General features: G+C 34.9%; 1 protein-coding gene across 6 annotated transcripts in view; it reads right to left on the bottom strand.

Moving 5' to 3' along the window:
• vap (RAS p21 protein activator vap) overlaps positions 1 to 18,248 on the bottom strand; it is a 689,463-nt gene that overhangs the window by 435,979 nt on the left and 235,236 nt on the right. For 4 of the 6 annotated variants that reach the window (XM_090406565.1, XM_090406568.1, XM_090406566.1 and 1 more), the window contains exon 10: positions 16,545 to 16,651. In XM_090406565.1, coding sequence (XP_090262691.1) covers positions 16,545 to 16,651 — 107 coding nt within the window. The remainder of the gene's footprint in view (positions 1 to 16,544; positions 16,652 to 18,248) is intronic. The other 2 variants (XM_090406567.1, XM_090406564.1) reach the window with 1 other exon arrangement.

Below are 18,248 nucleotides of genomic sequence, written 5' to 3'. Positions count from 1 at the left end.
CTAGATATTTTTGAATTTTGTACTTTCTATTTTAGATACACAGATTTACCTGATGATAAAGATATCAGGGGAAAAAAAAGCAGTAAAATGTATTCCCATTGTCACAATACATAGTAGCATTCCATGTTTTCATAAGTGTATGTTACATTAAACATTCTGCATTATATTCTATATTATAAACCTTGGGAAATGAAACAATTATAGAAATAATTCAAGTATCCAGACATAATTTTAGACAAGAGCTCAAAACAACTACCTGAAGGAAGCAGCATGCTCAAATTGAAATTTGGCATGTCTACTGAGTACTTTGTAAATGCTAATTCAGCTGGGAATACTTCTGAAATTGTTTAAGATGTGCTAATCCATAAATAATTTACATACTGATTTAGTATAAACATATATAGTTTCCAAGAAACCATTATAAAAACAGAGTAACACAAGATATTTAATCATTACTATGATTCATTATTCTCTAAAATTAATGAACTTTTATATTTGTATATGTGCAACACACAAACCCAAACTCTACTTTATGTATAACTACAGGAAACAAGCATCTAAAAAAAAGGCCAGTTTTCCATTCTGTTTGAGGAGAGACTGCTAATGCTAGAAATAGTTAGTAGTTCAGACTACTAACAATTAGACCAAATTAAGAGTTATAATTATTTCCTAAAGGAAGATTTTTGGTTTTGGTTTAAAAATAAACAAACAAAAAACTGCAACTTAGTTATATTTTAGAAAGTTTCTTTCTAAGATAATACAATACCCTTTTTTTTTTTAATGGAATGTTTAATTAAATATTTTTACTTCAACTTTTCAGTTTAGAAAATATCATTACTGTGATTTATAAAAAGGTGAATACTAAGTGAAAACATGTGTAAAATTCAACACAGCAGTAAAAATTTATTATATATCAACCAATTTCATTTAATGAAAGAAGCAAAAAGCCTAAATTTCATTATATATCAAGAGAGAATATTACTGAAAAGCAAGGGTATAATCTGCATATGATTAACAGGTTATCTGAGTTTGTTCTCTCCCATCCTGTCATGTACTAAAAAATTTCTTTAAACATCAGCTCTATAAAACCTCATCTGTAATGCAGGATGAACGTTTCTATCACATACTCCCTTTACTGCACATCACCTAACTTTGTAACCCACCAACCTTTGATTTAACCTCACGGGGAGCATGCCATAGTCCAATTATCATTTTTGCTATTTGCATCTAGATTCTGCAATACTTCCAAATTCCAAAGAAACCTAGGTAATCAGAGTGCACAGCAGTCCTGATGTGCTGTATCAGGGCATTATAAAGAGAAATAATAATCTACCTCCTTCTTTGTGTTGTATTTCAAAGAAGCCACGGTTGTACTCCGCCCTGGAGAAAATCTAAACAGAAATCAAGGAATGATTCTGAAAGACATCTGGAAAAGCCTAATAAATTCGCTCAGCTTACCAGAATTTCATTTTGCTAAAAACTATAACATGCTCAATAAACAATGACTGATACACCACGTTCCATGCTTAGGATGTTACGAGTCAGTTTAATTTATCTGACTGTATTACTCCATTCTTCTGTTTTACTAGCAAACGTTAGTTCCTTGTACCGTTACACATGTCCTGAAGAAGCCAGACAGGACAGCTGGTGAAACTCGTAGACAATTCTTGTATGTATTTTACAAAAATCTCTGGTCAACCAATAAAGCTAATAAAAAAGTTCCAGTTTAATAAATCTACCTCCTTATCTCTACTTGCAGCATATTAAAGTGATCCTTTGAGCTACTTTGTCCACTTATGCAATATTCCCTCTGAAGGTCAATTCCCTCTGGGGGGTCCTGGAATGTTCTAATAAACACCTAAAACAAAAATATTAAAGCAACTAATATAACCAAGAAAGAACATACGAGGATATAAGAATATAAGTTACCTCCATAACTCTGCTACTAGTATGTTCTTTCTCGTGGTTATATCAGTTGCTTTAATATAATTTTTGTCTAGGTTATAATAAATTTAGTTTAATCCTTTATCCAAGTGTAAGCAAACAAGGTTTGCATCTGAAGTATCTTCAGGATTGAGGCAACTCGTGGTAAAGGTGGACCAAGCTCTCATCACTGCTTGTCTAAGTATCTCCCATAATGCAAAGCACATCTTGCGGACATGTATAATACTATGCATTAAGGGAAGGGCCACTACCCAGACCGGTTTTGACCTTTAGTATCACCACCTCTAGGTGGTGATACTAAGGTGGAAGCAATGGAGAAGTATTATAGTCTATCCAAGTGGAAAAAAACTTCCAACATCTTTGTCTAAATCCAGAGTAATTTAATAATAAGGTGAGACACCTTTTAGCAACTCACATAGGTAAATATGACTTCTCCATTGCTTCAACTTTAGTATCACCACATCTGGGTCTAGCTCCCAATGACGAGACCTCAATAAAGGTCGAAACCCATCTGGGTAGTGGCCCTTCCCTTAATGCACAGCATTATACATGTCTGCAAGGAAATGTGCTTTGCATTATGGGAGATACTAAGACAAGCAGTGATGAGAGCTTGGTCCACCTTTACCACGAGTTGCCTCAGTCCTGAAGATACTTCAGGTGCAAGGATAAAAGATTAAACTAAATTTATTATAGTCTAACCAAGGAGAAAAAAAACTTCCAACATTTTTGTCTAGGTGTTTATCAGAACTTTCCAACCCCCCCCCCCCAATACATTATCCTTCAGGATCTCTACAAAATTTTCATTTATTTCCTATATCATTAATAAACAAAATGACAGCTGCTTAGTAAATATGTGTCATTTCCATTAACAACAATATATTAATGGAAATGACTAGTCAATGTAAATAGGATGCACAATCAGGATGCCTACATGTGATCTGTCCCTTTAAGAGAGCAAATATTTCATTATACATTTGTGGCCAAAGGCACAGAGATAGTATCATACACCAGAGGCATACATGAAATCTGTATATCCCATTCATCTGTTAATACAATCCCTGTATATATTATTTACTCCTAAGTCAGCACAAATACAAATAAAAAAAGTTTCTTCTATAAGTTTCTGTTCACTGGCAGTCTTTTGTTCTGTTACTTCTAGTGTTAACTGCATGTATGATTTTTCAGTCGAAAATTTGTCTGGTGTGAGCTTTAGAAATAATGTGAGTAGTCAGTTATTATCTCCACTAATATCCACTGATACTAACAACCAGATAGTGGACTATGTGACACAATGTAGTAGTAGAACTACTTTGTCCTTAGGATGCTGAACGAATATGGTGAAAAGTCATACATATATTCAATGATTAAATTCAACGGTCAAGATGTCTGGATATGATTACAACAGAGGTTGTTAAGTTTAATATTTTACTCTTTTAAAATCTTTCAGAGCAAAATATCAAAGGATTTTTTGCTCTGAAAGTTTTTCAAAGGCTATGATGAAATTGTCACACAGTTCGAATACATACAAAATAGGTAAAAGAATCATAAAATCATAAATTAACAGCAACATGCCTTTCAGCAGCTAACTTGTAACCTCTCCTAAATCACACAGTGTAGTGTTTGTATGCAGGGAATGTTCTTATTCCATTTATCTATATTATTAATTATAACTAGTCATGAAAAGTGCTATGTTAGTTGTGTGTGAAGATCAGTTTCATTATTATTACTATTATTGTTATTATTTTAGAGCAACCTCGTGCAGAGGAGCAGGTTTGGGAGCTGAACAATGACTTGATTTATCATGTCTGCTATTTCAATTCAAAGCAAAACTCTGTTCTCAGTGTATTGTGCTGGAATGACTTTCTATTTTAATATGTATTTAAGCTTACTGTTATGGATGAAGCCCATGTTTTAGTTTAATGGAATTGAAACTGCAGAGCAAAAGAACAAAGCACAGGCTTAATGGTTCCAATATTTCATCTCATGCGACAGAAATATCATCTGAATGAAACTGAATCACACATACAACATCTCCCTAATGGTACTATTTCTTTCTCAGTTTACAGAAAACCTACCCACATAGGCACATGCATTCTCAATCCTGCCACATACAATATGGTATAATAAACACACTAGTTAACAGAGCCACCAACTAAAGGATTAAAAAATACTTGCTCCTTCCTGCATCTCACATCCCTCTCAACATGTAGTTACAGTAATGCTATTACTATTCCCTACATGTGGAGCAGGAAAAAAAAAAAAAAAAAAAAAAGCTAGAATTTCAAAGAAACATAATCCATGTCCATGGAATGATCTCCTAAATCTGACTATTGATAGTAGTAGTGATATGTATTTTTCATGTTCTTCCAGACAGAGGTTAGCAGATCTTCCAGTGTGCCCATTGGAATTGACAGGGAAAGGGATGGCATATAAGAGAGTGAATAAAGGCAGCAAGTTTGATATGAATATTTGAAAACTATAGAGAGAGAGACAAAATATTCAGTATTTTTAAAAAATTTTTTTTAGGTATTGCTGATATAGAAAACAGCAATATTTTGTTGGAACTGTAATCATTAGATATGAAATTATGGCAGATATGATTAAGATCGACTGTGAGAGATGCTAATCAAGCACAGGCATTGATGCTCTGTTTAGTTACGTAGTATATTTATAACAAACTGTTGGCAGGGGATGTGATTGAATTTAACCGCTTGTGTTCAGTTTACTATATACCGTGACAGAAAGAAAAAAATGCTGTCGTCAGGAAAACATTACATAAGTAGAAGAGTAAAGCTTTTGGTATCTTCTTTTTCAGTAGTAAAAATGAACTTGGGGTGTTTTGGGTTGTTGAGATAGGGAAGAAATGTATTTAATGTATTTGCACGATATCACCAGATAGAGAATACACCATTAATATATATTAACTAGGCAGTAGGCAAGCAACAATAGTTGTGAAGCTTTCTATCTACAGGATTTTTTTTTTTCTCATAAGGCTCCCTTAACCACCTTGCCGGCCATTATGGATCAAACATGCATCCTCATATATTTCAATGTAATATCAATGGTATTACAATTTTAGTATGCACTTCACATTCATGGTAACCTGGACGTATATATACGTCTTGGCCGTTAGCGTGGTTAATGCCAGTGGTATATATATATATATTGTTTGTATACTTTGTTCTTCCAAGTGAAGTAACTGGGATGAATGGTTAAAAATTTAAAGATCCATGATGTTCAGGAGGGAGGGACGGAGGGGAAAGAGAGAGAGGGGGTAGATTTCAGTGGTATAGTTAATGGGAGAGGTCAGTGTGATCTGACAAATTATTTAGCTAATCTGCAGGGGGAAAATTTTCCAGATGTCATGCATACATAAACTATACATATGACTTGCATCTGCAAGATGGCAAAAACATCAGATGCCATGGACAATGTCCACATAATCAAAAACTCCTATGCTTTATGAAGCTGATAATAATGATAACTAATATTTAAGGAATTGACAGCGTATACTAGAAATATAGATTAAATAAACTTTAATATACACCTTCCGATATTTCGGCGAACGTCACGTTGTCATCTTCTTGGGAACTTACTACACAGACACGTGCACACAAGTACTAATAACAGCTACCTATCGTCAGCTACCTTAAAGCCAGAAGCACTCCACGCTCTGTCACGTGGTCACAACTTCGCCATTGCTCCTAGGAAATTACCGGCCGAGGAATTAATGATTCAAATTGAACGCGGGATTCGCCAACTGCCTAACCACATCGCCAATGATATCAGATTGGATGTAGCCTGTGTTCTCAACAAAGCAAAACCTCCAAAATCCAACATATCCAGTAGTGAATACAAGGCACTACAAGAATTGAAAAGAAACAAAAACATAGTGATCACCAAAGCGGATAAGGGAAACGCCACTGTGGTACTTAATCTTAAAGATTACACAGGTAAGCTCAAGGCTTTATTATTAGATCGTTCCACTTACCTCCCCATTAATTACAATCCCACCAACTCACAAATTAGAAAACTCCATAGGCTCCTTAAGAAGGTCACTTCTTGGCCTGAGGAGATTACCAACAGACTAAAACCCTATAACTCTAGACCCCCCCCCCCCCCGCATATATGGGCTCCCAAAAATACACAAAGAAAATGTGCCATTACGTCCCATAGTGGATGGCATTGATTCCCCCACTTACAAACTAGCCAAGCATTTAGCCAAAGCGCTCTCACACTATACTGGCAATACACCATCACACATAAAAAACTCAGCCCACTTCAAAGCCAGTATAGAAAACCTTACACTCCAACATAATGACATAATGGTCAGTTTTGATGTCTCCTCCCTATTCACGAATGTCCCCCTCAAAGAAACCTTAGAGCTAATCCAAGCTAAATTTCCTCCCGATATCTCAGCCCTATTTCAGTTTACAATGAACTCAGGCTATTTCGTTTGGCAGGAAAAATTCTACAAACAGATAGAGGGGACAGCCATGGGTTCACCACTTTCCCCACCCTTGGCCAACTTCTTCATGGAGATGTTTGAAGAGAAAGCCTTAAACTCAGCCCCACAAAAACCTACCATATGGCTTCGCTACGTTGATGATGTTTTCGCTATTTGGCCACATGGCCCGGATTCACTCCTCTCCTTCCTAACACACTTGAACAACCAACACCCTAGAATCAAATTCACCCTGGAAAAAGAGGAAAACAATAACCTCCCCTTCCTAGACACACTAGTCACCCGCCAACCTGATGGAACCTTGGTTTTCTCAGTTTATAGAAAACCCACCCACACAGGCAGATACATTCACCAACAATCAATCCCCCCCCCCTCACAACAATATGGAGTGATTAAAACATTATTCAACAGGGCAAAAATAATCTGTTCTAATGATCAAGCCCTAACCACTGAACTAAATCACATCCGTGACACTTTCTCAGCCAACGGCTACCCCTCCAAAAAATTCAAAAAATACTTAACCCAGTTATCCACAACCCCCTCCCCTTCACAAAAAAGATTACTCTAAATCTATCACTATTCCCTACATCAGAGGCACCTCGGAAAAAATCAATAAAATCCTAAAAAAACACAACTTGACCACCTGTTACAGACCACATAGAAAACTGGCAACCCTTATCTGCTCCACCAAAGACCAACCACTTCCCCTAGACCTACCTGGTGTATACCAGGTCCCTTGCAGCTGTAAACTGTCCTACTTTGGCCAAACAGGCAGGACAGCAAATATCAGAATCTCAGAACACAAGGATTACATCCGATTTTACCAGTACAGCCACTCTGGGCTTGCAGACCACGCTCTGGATACTCGCCACAGAATAAGATGGAAGAAAGCCACAGTAATACACTGCAGCAAGTTCAAGTATGAAAGACTATTCATGGAATCAGCCTCGGCCCTTAGGAACATGCCAAACCTCAACAAATTTGGATGCATGAAACTGCCCCAAATTTGGGAAACTGTTATCAGAAGAACTTCAGCCCAAAGGCCAAGAACTACCAATATAGCCCGCCAGGGGCACCATCAGAACTTTAGGAAACGCTAGCTTCCTAGCTTCAGTCTCATTTGCTGTTATTAGTACTTGTGTGCACGTGTCTGTGTAGTAAGTTCCCAAGAAGATGGCAACGTGACGTTCGCCGAAATATCGGAAGGTATATATTAAAGTTTATTTAATCTATATTTCTAGTATACGCTGTCAATTCCTTAAATATTAGTTATCATGTTTAACCAGCGTATAAGCCTCTCAACAAGCTTTATGAAGCTATTATAAACAATATTTTTAAAAATTTTTTTATTTATTTATTTTTTATCAGCCGCGTGGGAGGGAATGCTTCCTTTGTGGTTTGTAGGCATATGATGGTTTTTAACTGAACACCCAATGAAGTCAATGTGAACAGAGATGATATATTGGATTCATACCTAACAAATGAACAAACATTCCAATCAGTACTGATCTTTTAATAAAAAAAAACAGGATATGCTTTTATCAGCTTGCGTATTTTATTCCTTTACATACAATCTTAATCAAATTTATTTTCCATTGCAGCACTTAAACTTATCATCTAATCATCTAGCTAATCTTTTCTCTCTCTCTCACTCTCTCTCACACACACACACACACACACACACACACACACACACACACACACACACACACACACACACACACACACACACAATGACTGAAATTGTTTTTTTTTTCTTTCTTTTATCTGCTGCCACTATCCAAGAGCTCACTACTAAAAAAAGAAACATTAACCTGCTACCATTCTCAAAAACTCTTATCTTATATAATTCAGATGGCCAATTATCTTTCCCAGTCTGAAAAAGGTTATATCCTACCATCAGAACTATTAATGTCATTGCTTGCTGATATGTACCCTCAAATTATATGAAGGATATTATGATAATACTGCATTATTAAATTTACATTATTATTAGTTTACTTTAAACAATCAATTTTCTTCCAATATCTGATGTTAGGTCACCAATATTGTTAGATATTGCAGTTTTGCAATGCATATCCAACTGCATTAATCTACTTGGATCTTAGTCTTTCTCCCACTATCTAGTCATCAAACATCTGTGTAGCTGTCTTTTCCATTTTTTTTAAATGACTACAGTACCTTAGACTGATTCAGCTTACACATTCTTGAATGATAATGATTAAAATTTCCTTGCTAATGTCTTCATTTTAAATTAAAATAGTAAATTAAAGTTTACTCCTATAATTTTTTCTGGAGCCAGTGGTTGTTGATGAACTGTCCTACTCTTAACTCAGCTCCCAGAGAGCACAAACTCTAAATTAACATAAATTTATTGAAGTGACTCACTATATTAGCTTTGCTGTTCTTCCATGTGGATGTTGGCTGATCTTTTTGTCTGTCCACAGTATATGCCAACTTGCAGAAACAGGGAACGTCATATACTCCGGGTACAGAGAGAGAGGCCGTCATGGTCTCTCTCTGGAAAGAGAGAGACCATCATAGTCATGGTCTCTCTCTGAAAAAAAACATCTATTTAGGATGGAAAGATATCGGTAACCAAAAGAGGTGGATAGATATAGACCAAAGGGGGAGGGGGGGGAGAGAGAGAGAGGAACAGCAACAAGATGGAAAGACCAGTGAAGCCTGAACAGCCAAATGCCTAATCCTTAAAGAGAAGAGAGAGAGAGAGAGAGAGAGAGAGAGAGGAGGAAGCTGATCTTTAGTAGAATGCATAAGGGTAGCATGCTTTCAATGGGGCTTGAAAGCCATACAGAGATTGTATTACATTAAGACCGGCTATTTTTTCTTATGTGCCTCGGATATAGGGAATGATGATGGTATTACTAAAATCTTTCTGAAGGAAACGTCGAGGATTGGGGAAAGGGTTGATTCTTTTTTTTTTGATATTGCAGGAACTGTAGCTATTAGATAAGAAGGTGTGGTGTATGTGATTAAATTCTGCTGTAAGAGAGCCTCCATAGCTCAGTCAGTCTATGAAGCCCATTGGTCAGAAAGACCCCTGGGTTCGATTCCTGTCCATGACGTGAGGAACCTTTATCTGGTCTCTTTTGACTAAAGGTGAGTTAGACGGTCTCAAACAGAGGTAGAGGGTTTTTTTTTCTCCTGAAACTTGGATTTTTCATCCCTCAGAATAGGCAAACTGGCCAGTAGAACACAATTTACAGAGAAGAATACTTAGAAGTATAGGGATGACTGCCTTATCCTCGTATTATGGGTAAGGTTACAGCAAGAGCTAGTTTTTGCATTTTTGTGATGAGATCGCTGGGGCTACTCACAGTTAACACCTCAAAAAAATTGTGATTCACGATCTGAACAGAGAAGGTAATTCCTCTCGTGAAATAGAAAAAAGGCTGTCCTGTAGTCAATCTACTGTAATATGGCTACTGTCAAAAGTGAAGGAAACCAGATCTGCTGAAAGGAAGAAAGCTAATGTCTACACCATGCCAAGATTGAGTTCTAAAGTGGCTCTTCATGATAAATTGCCATTCATCATCTGGAGAACTGAAACAGGACTAGGAAGATCAAACAGGAATTGTGGCAAGCTCTGTAACTGTCAGGAGAAGAGTCATTCGACAGGGACTGATAGCCAGACACCCTAAAAAGAAACCATTATTAACCAAAAAAAAAAAAAAATCTGATTGGCTCAGTTAAATTGGTGCAAAGAGCATGCCAAACAGATCCTGATTTGTGGAAAAGAGTAATTTTTTCTGACAAGAAAAAGTTTAACTTGCAGGGTGCCAAACAGTAGATAGACAGTTTGAAGACGATCAGGAGAAAAATTCAACCCGAACTGTCTGGTGTCAACAGGCAAATTCTCAGCCAGTCAGATAATAAAAAGAAACCATTATTAACCAAAAAAAAAATCAGATTGGCTCAGTTAAATTGGTTCAAAGAGCATGCCAAACAGATCCTGATTTGTGGAAAAGAGTAATTTTTTCGGACGAGAAAAAGTTTAACCTGCAGGGTGCCAAACAGTAGATAGACAGTTTGGAGATGATCAGGAGAAAAATTCAACCCTAACTGTCTGGTGTCAACAGGCAAATTCTCAGCCAGTCAGATAATCTGGGACTGCATGTCATATCATGGTGTTGGTCACTTGCATTTCACAAAAATTCGGTGAATTCACAAGTGCACCAAGAAATTTTAGCAGAAGAATTGCTATCTACTGTCAGAGACCACTTTACCAATAATGCTGTTATAACATTATTATCTAAACTGTACTAAGAACTGAGTTTAGTACTTAAAAAAAGCTTGTTTTTATTGCAAGTTAATAAGTAGCTCAATGAACACTCGATTCCATGACTACCGTGGCCAAGAAACTGCAAAGAATTACCCCCACCCCACCCCCGAGAATTTGTAGTACCAAATGGAGACTAAAATACACAAGAAGAAGCCAAAAACACTTGTTATTCATTGAAAAAAGCGTTCTTCATCCATTTAACTGCCATGTAAATTTTTCTTGAAACTCTGAAGATCAGCAGAGATGCTAACCTTATACAAATCAAAAATCTGTCCAGTTATTGAATACTGCTCTCACATTTGGAATGGGACCCCATATGTTCTCTCTTGAAATGCCTGACTCAATATAGAGGAGGGCAATTAGATTGATTAATAACCCATCTCTTACTAACTCACTTCTCCCACATTTGCACAGGCATTTGGTTTCTGCAATATGTGTATTCAAATTAGTATGGAAAAAAGTATGCTTGGTATCACAAGACTGGATCCCAAAAGGAATACATAGATAAGAAATCAAACCAAAGTCTCTGACATCATAGGAAGAGTGAAACACCTGAAGTGGCAATGGGCTGAACATATTGCTCGAAGACAAGATCAACGATGGACAAAAGAAGTACTGGATTGGATTTAACGAGAGGAAAAACTACCATGATGCCGACCTAAATCACGGTGGATTGATGATATCATGAGATTTGCAGGAGTGTCATGGGAAAGGAAACCCATGGACATAGTTTTGGAGCAATCTTGGAAAGGCCTTCATCCAGCAGTAGATCAACAATGGCTGATAATGAGATGATGATATATATACCTATTGATTCTACATGTGCAAGGTCACAAAATATGACACCAAAAGGTGTCACACCTTATTACTAAAATACTCTAGATAGATGTTGGAAGTTTTTCACTTGGTTCATTCCTTCAACCAGAAGGAATGAACCAAGCACGATTACCGAATTTACTTTGTATGGAATCCATCCTCACAATTAACAATGCAAAACCCCAATAAATAATGTTACTATTATAGGATGTCTAGCTGTCAAAAATCTACAGAAAAATAAGGATATTACAATTGTCCCTGCAGACAAATGGAACTTGACTGTCCTAGATATTGAAGATTACAACAACAAATTGTTACAACTACTACAAACAGACACCTACTCAATTCTTGTAAAGGATCCAAGATGGCATGGAATCTCCTACATACAAACTTTCAAAACATATGGCCAAGGTTTTAAAAAGTTTAACAGGCTCGACCACCTCTTTTCTCAAGAATTTGGAACTATTTCTTTCGATTGTTAAAGGCATATCTTCCAAAAGACGAAATTATGGTAAATTTTGATGTTATCTAAAAGATAAGTTATTAAAAAAAAAGTTATGCCATTCCTGACCCATTGCATAAATTCTGGTTACTTGATTTTTAAAAGAATTTAAACCTCTTCTGTACGCACATTAGTAAAGAGGGAAATAACATCAAAACTCGCCATAATTTCATCTTTCAAGGTACAAAAAGAACCTTGGCTTGGCCATGGGCAACCCATTATCTCCTATATTAGCAAATTTATATTTAGAAAGCTTTCAGGAAAATGCAATCAATTCCTTCCCATTAAAGCCAATTATATAAAAGGAAAGGTGTGGTGACAATTTCTTAATTTGGAGTGATGGATCAGATTCTTTAAAGGAATTAGCATCTCAACATTCAACACCCAAGAATACAACTTACCTTGGAATTAGAAGTTAACAGCTCTCTCTGGTTCCTGGATATCAAACTCACTCGTCTCAGAAAAACTGAAGATCTCTATTTATTGAAAACCCACACATACCAACAGATACCTTCATGCACATTCTCATCATTATCCACCCCAAAAGCTTGGCATCATTTCTACATCGTAAATGTGCTTGTTCTGTCCTTACGAAAGAAGAAGAGGTCACCAAAGAACTACAGTTTCTTCTTACAACCTCTTAGAAAAACAACCATCCTAATAATACTATTCGTAAGCTACTTTTTAATCCACCTGCTCACCATACTGAACATAGCATCATGTAAAAGGCTTCATCTCTCAACTAGATATCATCTCCGTTTCACCAAAGTTAGATAAAATTCTCAAGAAATTTAAAACCCACACTTTTTTTACTCCTTTTCCCAAATTCTGTTCCTTACTCAGTACAACTAAACTGAAATATAACAACCTAAAGTATCAAGGAGTCTATCGTCTTTGATGAAACTGCAGTGTACCCTATTTTGGCTAGACGGAGAAATCCATTGGGTTGTGTATGGAAGAACATGTGAAACATTATGTATGGCAGAACTAGAGCCAGTGCACTATTTAATCATATTCTTAATTTTGCTCACCCTAACGATGAAGATTCTGTAATTAATCCTAGCTATCTGGTACAAATCAGAAAACATTTTTAGATGCCACATTGAACAGGAGAGAAGAACTGCGGAATCAACAGAAGTTGTCTGATTGTCACACTTCAGCTATCCAGATTTGGCATTCTGTAGACCATACTCATGTGAATGTACCCAACAATACCATGACATTTAGAACACCTTTAAATATCATCATTATAATATCATAAATATCCTTGTATATTTATGATATACAAGTTAATGTACAGCTATTGTTTCTCTTGTAATATATATTTTTGTATTTCTCTTTTTAAGTTATGTATCCGATGAAGTTTCGTAAGAAGACCAAACTAGTTGTGTGCTCAAATAATAAACAGTATTTTCTATTTTGGTATCACTCAGCTCTGCTCTCTTATCTCTGCTGTCATGCAGATATATGCCATCTTCTTTGATGAGGGGAATTGGATGCCACTTTGAGTTGTAAATTTTGACTGCAGAAAATCAAGCTTTAGAGAGAGGTAGCTGAAGAGGTCAGAATGGTTATTGGAGTTTGGTGATATTGATAGTAGGTAGTGGGTACAAATTTTTATATTGAAGTTAGGCCATGAATGCAGTAACTTTTTTTTGGTAAGTATTAATGTTGATGGTTTTTTTTTATGCTTTTTTATTTTTATTTTTTGATTATTGTTTTTTTGTGATGTTTTATGATCCACAGTAAAATCATGCTTCATTGAATTATAATCCATTATACATGGGAAGGAAGAAATATGGAAGCCTCTGGATTTGTTACACTCTAGTTTGGTCCCATTTGCTCTAGCAGCTGGCTTGTGGAACTTTGTTACTGCTGCGCCCTTGAATTTGGGGGTGCTTGGGGTCCCCTGAAGCGATTGGCATATTACTGAGGATATAACACACTACATGTGAAAAAAAAAAAAAAAGGAAGATAGAAATCAGAACTCTTGCTCTAGCAACTAAACATAGCTGCAAGACTCTTCAGGCTCCAATATCTACTACTCAGATATCTATTTAGCATTTCCTTCAATTAAGGAAGATATGATTTTGCTCTGGGTATGCCAAAGCCCCCGTTTGTGAAAATCTGTACCTCAGGAAGATGGGGATAACTTAGCTGTGATAAGTTATATATTATACATTGAAGAGCCCTTTAATAACTGATGAGTCCCTAGGTAGAAAATAACCTTGTTCTTCTCTAAGTAGGGAGTGGAATGGCTGACTGCCAATCAAGGAAGGCAAGCTCGTTGTATTTAGTCTTTATGAAGTCTTCTTTAGATTTCTTGATAATTTTCTTATACCTTTTTCAGGCTGTCCTATATGCTTAGTGAGAATCTAGAGTTTTTGACATGATCGACTGTATACATGCTATATTTTAATCATGGACTATAAAGGCACATTTTCAGAAAACAGAACTTTGAGAGTTTGAAGTGGAGGGGAGGGGGGAGACAAAGGCTAACATCTCAGCAAGAATTATATCAAATATTTGCTCAGGGCAGATCTTTAGGTAAGGAGAACAGAAACAATAATCTGACCAAGGAAAAGAGGTCATCCTAATTGGTACTGTTGTAGTGCCATAGGAAATAGGGCTGAGACCTGTAAAAAAGATGTGGATAGGATTATAGTTAGAACTGCCGAGAGGATTCAGATGCATGCATGTATGCAGTGTATTTGAAAGGGAAAACTGATGAAAAAAAAGTCCAGAGTGTTAGAAGAATAATGACAATTGTCTAGCATTTTGGTTGATAGGTTAACTATTTGTGTTATGAATATTAAAGTCATCTAGAAGGATAATCTCACAATCTGGGTATAAAAATTGTATGAAATCAACTTTTATAAACAAGGAAATATATGAAAAGAAAATTTAAAAAAATTACTTACTGATGTTTTTATTTTACAGTCTGATAATGTTTATTGTACAAGAACATCAAATTAAGTATCTAACACATAATTTATTAAGTATAACTTTATTGTAAAAGTATATAAAAATAAATAAAATGTATACAATTATTTTTAACAACCTTTCTTTTAATGTTATACAGTAATCAGCATTCATTCTAATAAATTATATAGACTATAACCACGTTAAGAAAAATTACTTTAATTTTCCATCATTTCGACCTTCATGTTAAAGTTGTCACATGGAGTATACACACACATACATACAAAGAAATGCTACATTACATTTCAAATCATATGCCAAAGTTACAATGATTTGATCAACCGTTATTCTACTGGCATGACTTCTAGTAAAAAATAAAATAAAATAAAAAGGTCAGAGCAGTAGAATAATGGTTGTTCAAATCATTGTAACTGTATATATCTTTGTACATATATGTTTATGACCTTAATATGAAGTGCAAAACATTGGGAAATTGAAGTAATTATTCTTAACATGACTGTAGTCTCCATAATTTATCAAAATTAATAATTTTTAATACATTTTATTTAGCAAATATCTTAACAACAGACAGTGAAAAAAATGGAAATTTCAATATATAACTAAGCTTATTTGCATACTATGTAAATGCAAAGATTACCGAATGTTATAAACATTTAAAGGCACATGCTTATGTTACTGCTAATAAAGCTATGATGTATGATGTGTACTGTTTCCCCCACCAAAAAAAACGGGAACTGTACATAATCACTGTACCATTATCACTAGGCCAATCAATCAAATCAACAAGATAATCTGCATAAATATTTTCTTATTTAATATCATCTAATCTATTAAAAATGGGAAAATCAATGGTCAATCAGATATATTTAAATAGAAATGTACAATCAACCTCGGCATAACATTTCATACTGAGCACAAAAGCTTCTACTTACCATCACTTAGCGATAGCTCTTATCAATGAAGTACATACACTGATATATGAGTGCCGTGGTATGCTAGTGTAGTAGAGTGACGAGTACAAAGTTAGCTTCTGACTGAATCTTCCAGAAAAAAGCAAAAAGATTAAAGGCTTTATATTCCTATTCTCTGCGGTGTGAGTCCACTTTCAAAATAATCTTTATAATGAGTTTTGTAGTGATGATTCGTTATCCCAGTCAAATGTGACCATATTTCAATTAACCTTACTTCAGAGTTCAAAATTGGTATATACTATATCAATTTAAAACTGAATCCAGTTTCAAACAACAAATTAAATAAATAAAGAGTTAAAAATGCAGGCTTATAAAATATACTTTTATACTAGCTAAAATACAATGAAAAGCTGATTGGGTAAAATTATCTAATCCAGTAAATTCCAAATAATAAACTTTCTTTCTCTTTCTATATATATTTACCCATTTTGGCGGTAAACATTCATTCGACAAAGTTCTTTGACTTGTATTATTAATTAATATTTTCATAAGAATTGCCAATGAGATACAATGTGAGATAAATGCACAAGGGATTATTTATTTTCACTTCCTACCATACTCCTAGTCAAACTATGGAAACTCTTTGGAGAAGTTACTAACCCGTGGATTATCAAAGAAGAGCAGCTGTTGTTCCTTGGCACTAAGCACAAAGTAAAGATTCTTCCACTTCCTATTACTTTGACCTGTAGAAAAGTAATCGGTTTTACCTAAAAAAATATTGTTTGCAAATCTGTTATAGAATAGTGTGAAATTTATATATGAGGTTGTAAAAAAAAAAAAAAAAAAAACCTGAACCTTAACACCTAAGTAAACTAGTACAGGTGCTCCTCAATCTTTGAATACACGGTCTAATGATCATAGCCTTTTTTTTTTTTTTTTTTTTTTTTTTTTTCCAGAAAGGATTTAAAAAGACAAATTTAAACTTTCTCCATAACCACCATCGAAGTGAATTCATTAATAATGTAATGACTCAGAGCATCAATGCTATTGTAAAGGAAATTCACTATAGCAAAACTATTACTTTGGTCATTCCTTGCCATATTTATTAGATATTTATAACCCTATGTCAATTAATTTGTATCATCCAGTTATCAATGCTGCTCAGACTTATAGTTCCAGCCTTGAGAGTGGATAATCAGCATATTAATCCCAATTATTAGGCATACTCTTTGTTCTGTGTAATTTCACAGACCTACTGAAAGGTTTTGGGATTATAATTGTGCTATCCACTGGGTTACAATGTATGTTAAAGTACTATACTTCTAACAGTTTTAATTCTACTCATTCTAGTTTATAGAATGGTTTATCTAAAAGCATAACATTGGGTGATATTTCATATGCTGCTGGTTGAGAAGCACTATACTAGTATATATAAATATCTATATCTAAGATGTTTGCTTCCTACTTTATTAGTCAAATTTTAGGAATTACCTGAAATATGAAAACTACAAAATATCTAATGCTAAGATTAATAGATAGACACAGAGATAGTATTCTTTACCTTTTCATCAACTGTAATAGGATTTGCTACCCTATCCTCTGAAAAGACAAGTGCAAAACTACAGTATCTACTTGTCCTTTCCTTACCAGAAGTGTAGTATGCAAGGGTCCACTCTTAAATACTACAGTACTGCAAAGTGGACCCCAATTATCCCTTAAGCTCATTGATAAGAGGGTCCACAAACAGTTAAATTATTGCATTTTCTACTTATCAATGAATTTCTTTTTTGTGTATGACTCATGTGATTCATCTATGTAACAATCTATCGTGAAATATATTTGAAAAGTTTGTTGCTATTTGTCACATGAAATACAACAAACCTATACAAAATTTTCATCAATGACTTGTGCAAACCCCCCCCCCCCCCCAAAAGCACACAAAGTTTAAGTTTTCTTCTATGTGAATATATTAAGTATTTTTTTAAATAAAGAGATTAAAAACTTGCATTTTTTTTCGGTGATTACAACTGCATTAAAACCAAATTTTCATGTATCCAAGACTTTTAACATTAAAAATTTAAACATCACCATCATAAAGAATTTGATCTATTTAAACAAAATTATTCTCTAACAAAATAAATTATTCTATGACTAAAATGGATCCATCTATGCATTGGACACTTTATTAAGATTTATTATAGAAAAAAAACTATAAGGAAAAAAAAAAGTATCAGATACTCTTCAGATAAGCAGACTATCTATGAAACACAATGGGACACATCTATAGATACGTATACAGCTTACACACATACAACAACATAGAATTTTATCAAAATACTTATACATTTCTACCAACATAATGTG

The sequence above is a fragment of the Typopeltis vanoorti genome, chromosome 16, assembly GCF_054136105.1.
Source record: "Typopeltis vanoorti isolate ZY-2024b chromosome 16, IOZ_Tvanoo_1.0, whole genome shotgun sequence".
Taxonomy (NCBI): Eukaryota; Metazoa; Arthropoda; class Arachnida; order Uropygi; family Thelyphonidae; genus Typopeltis; species Typopeltis vanoorti.
This window is presented reverse-complemented; position numbering and strand designations above follow the sequence as displayed.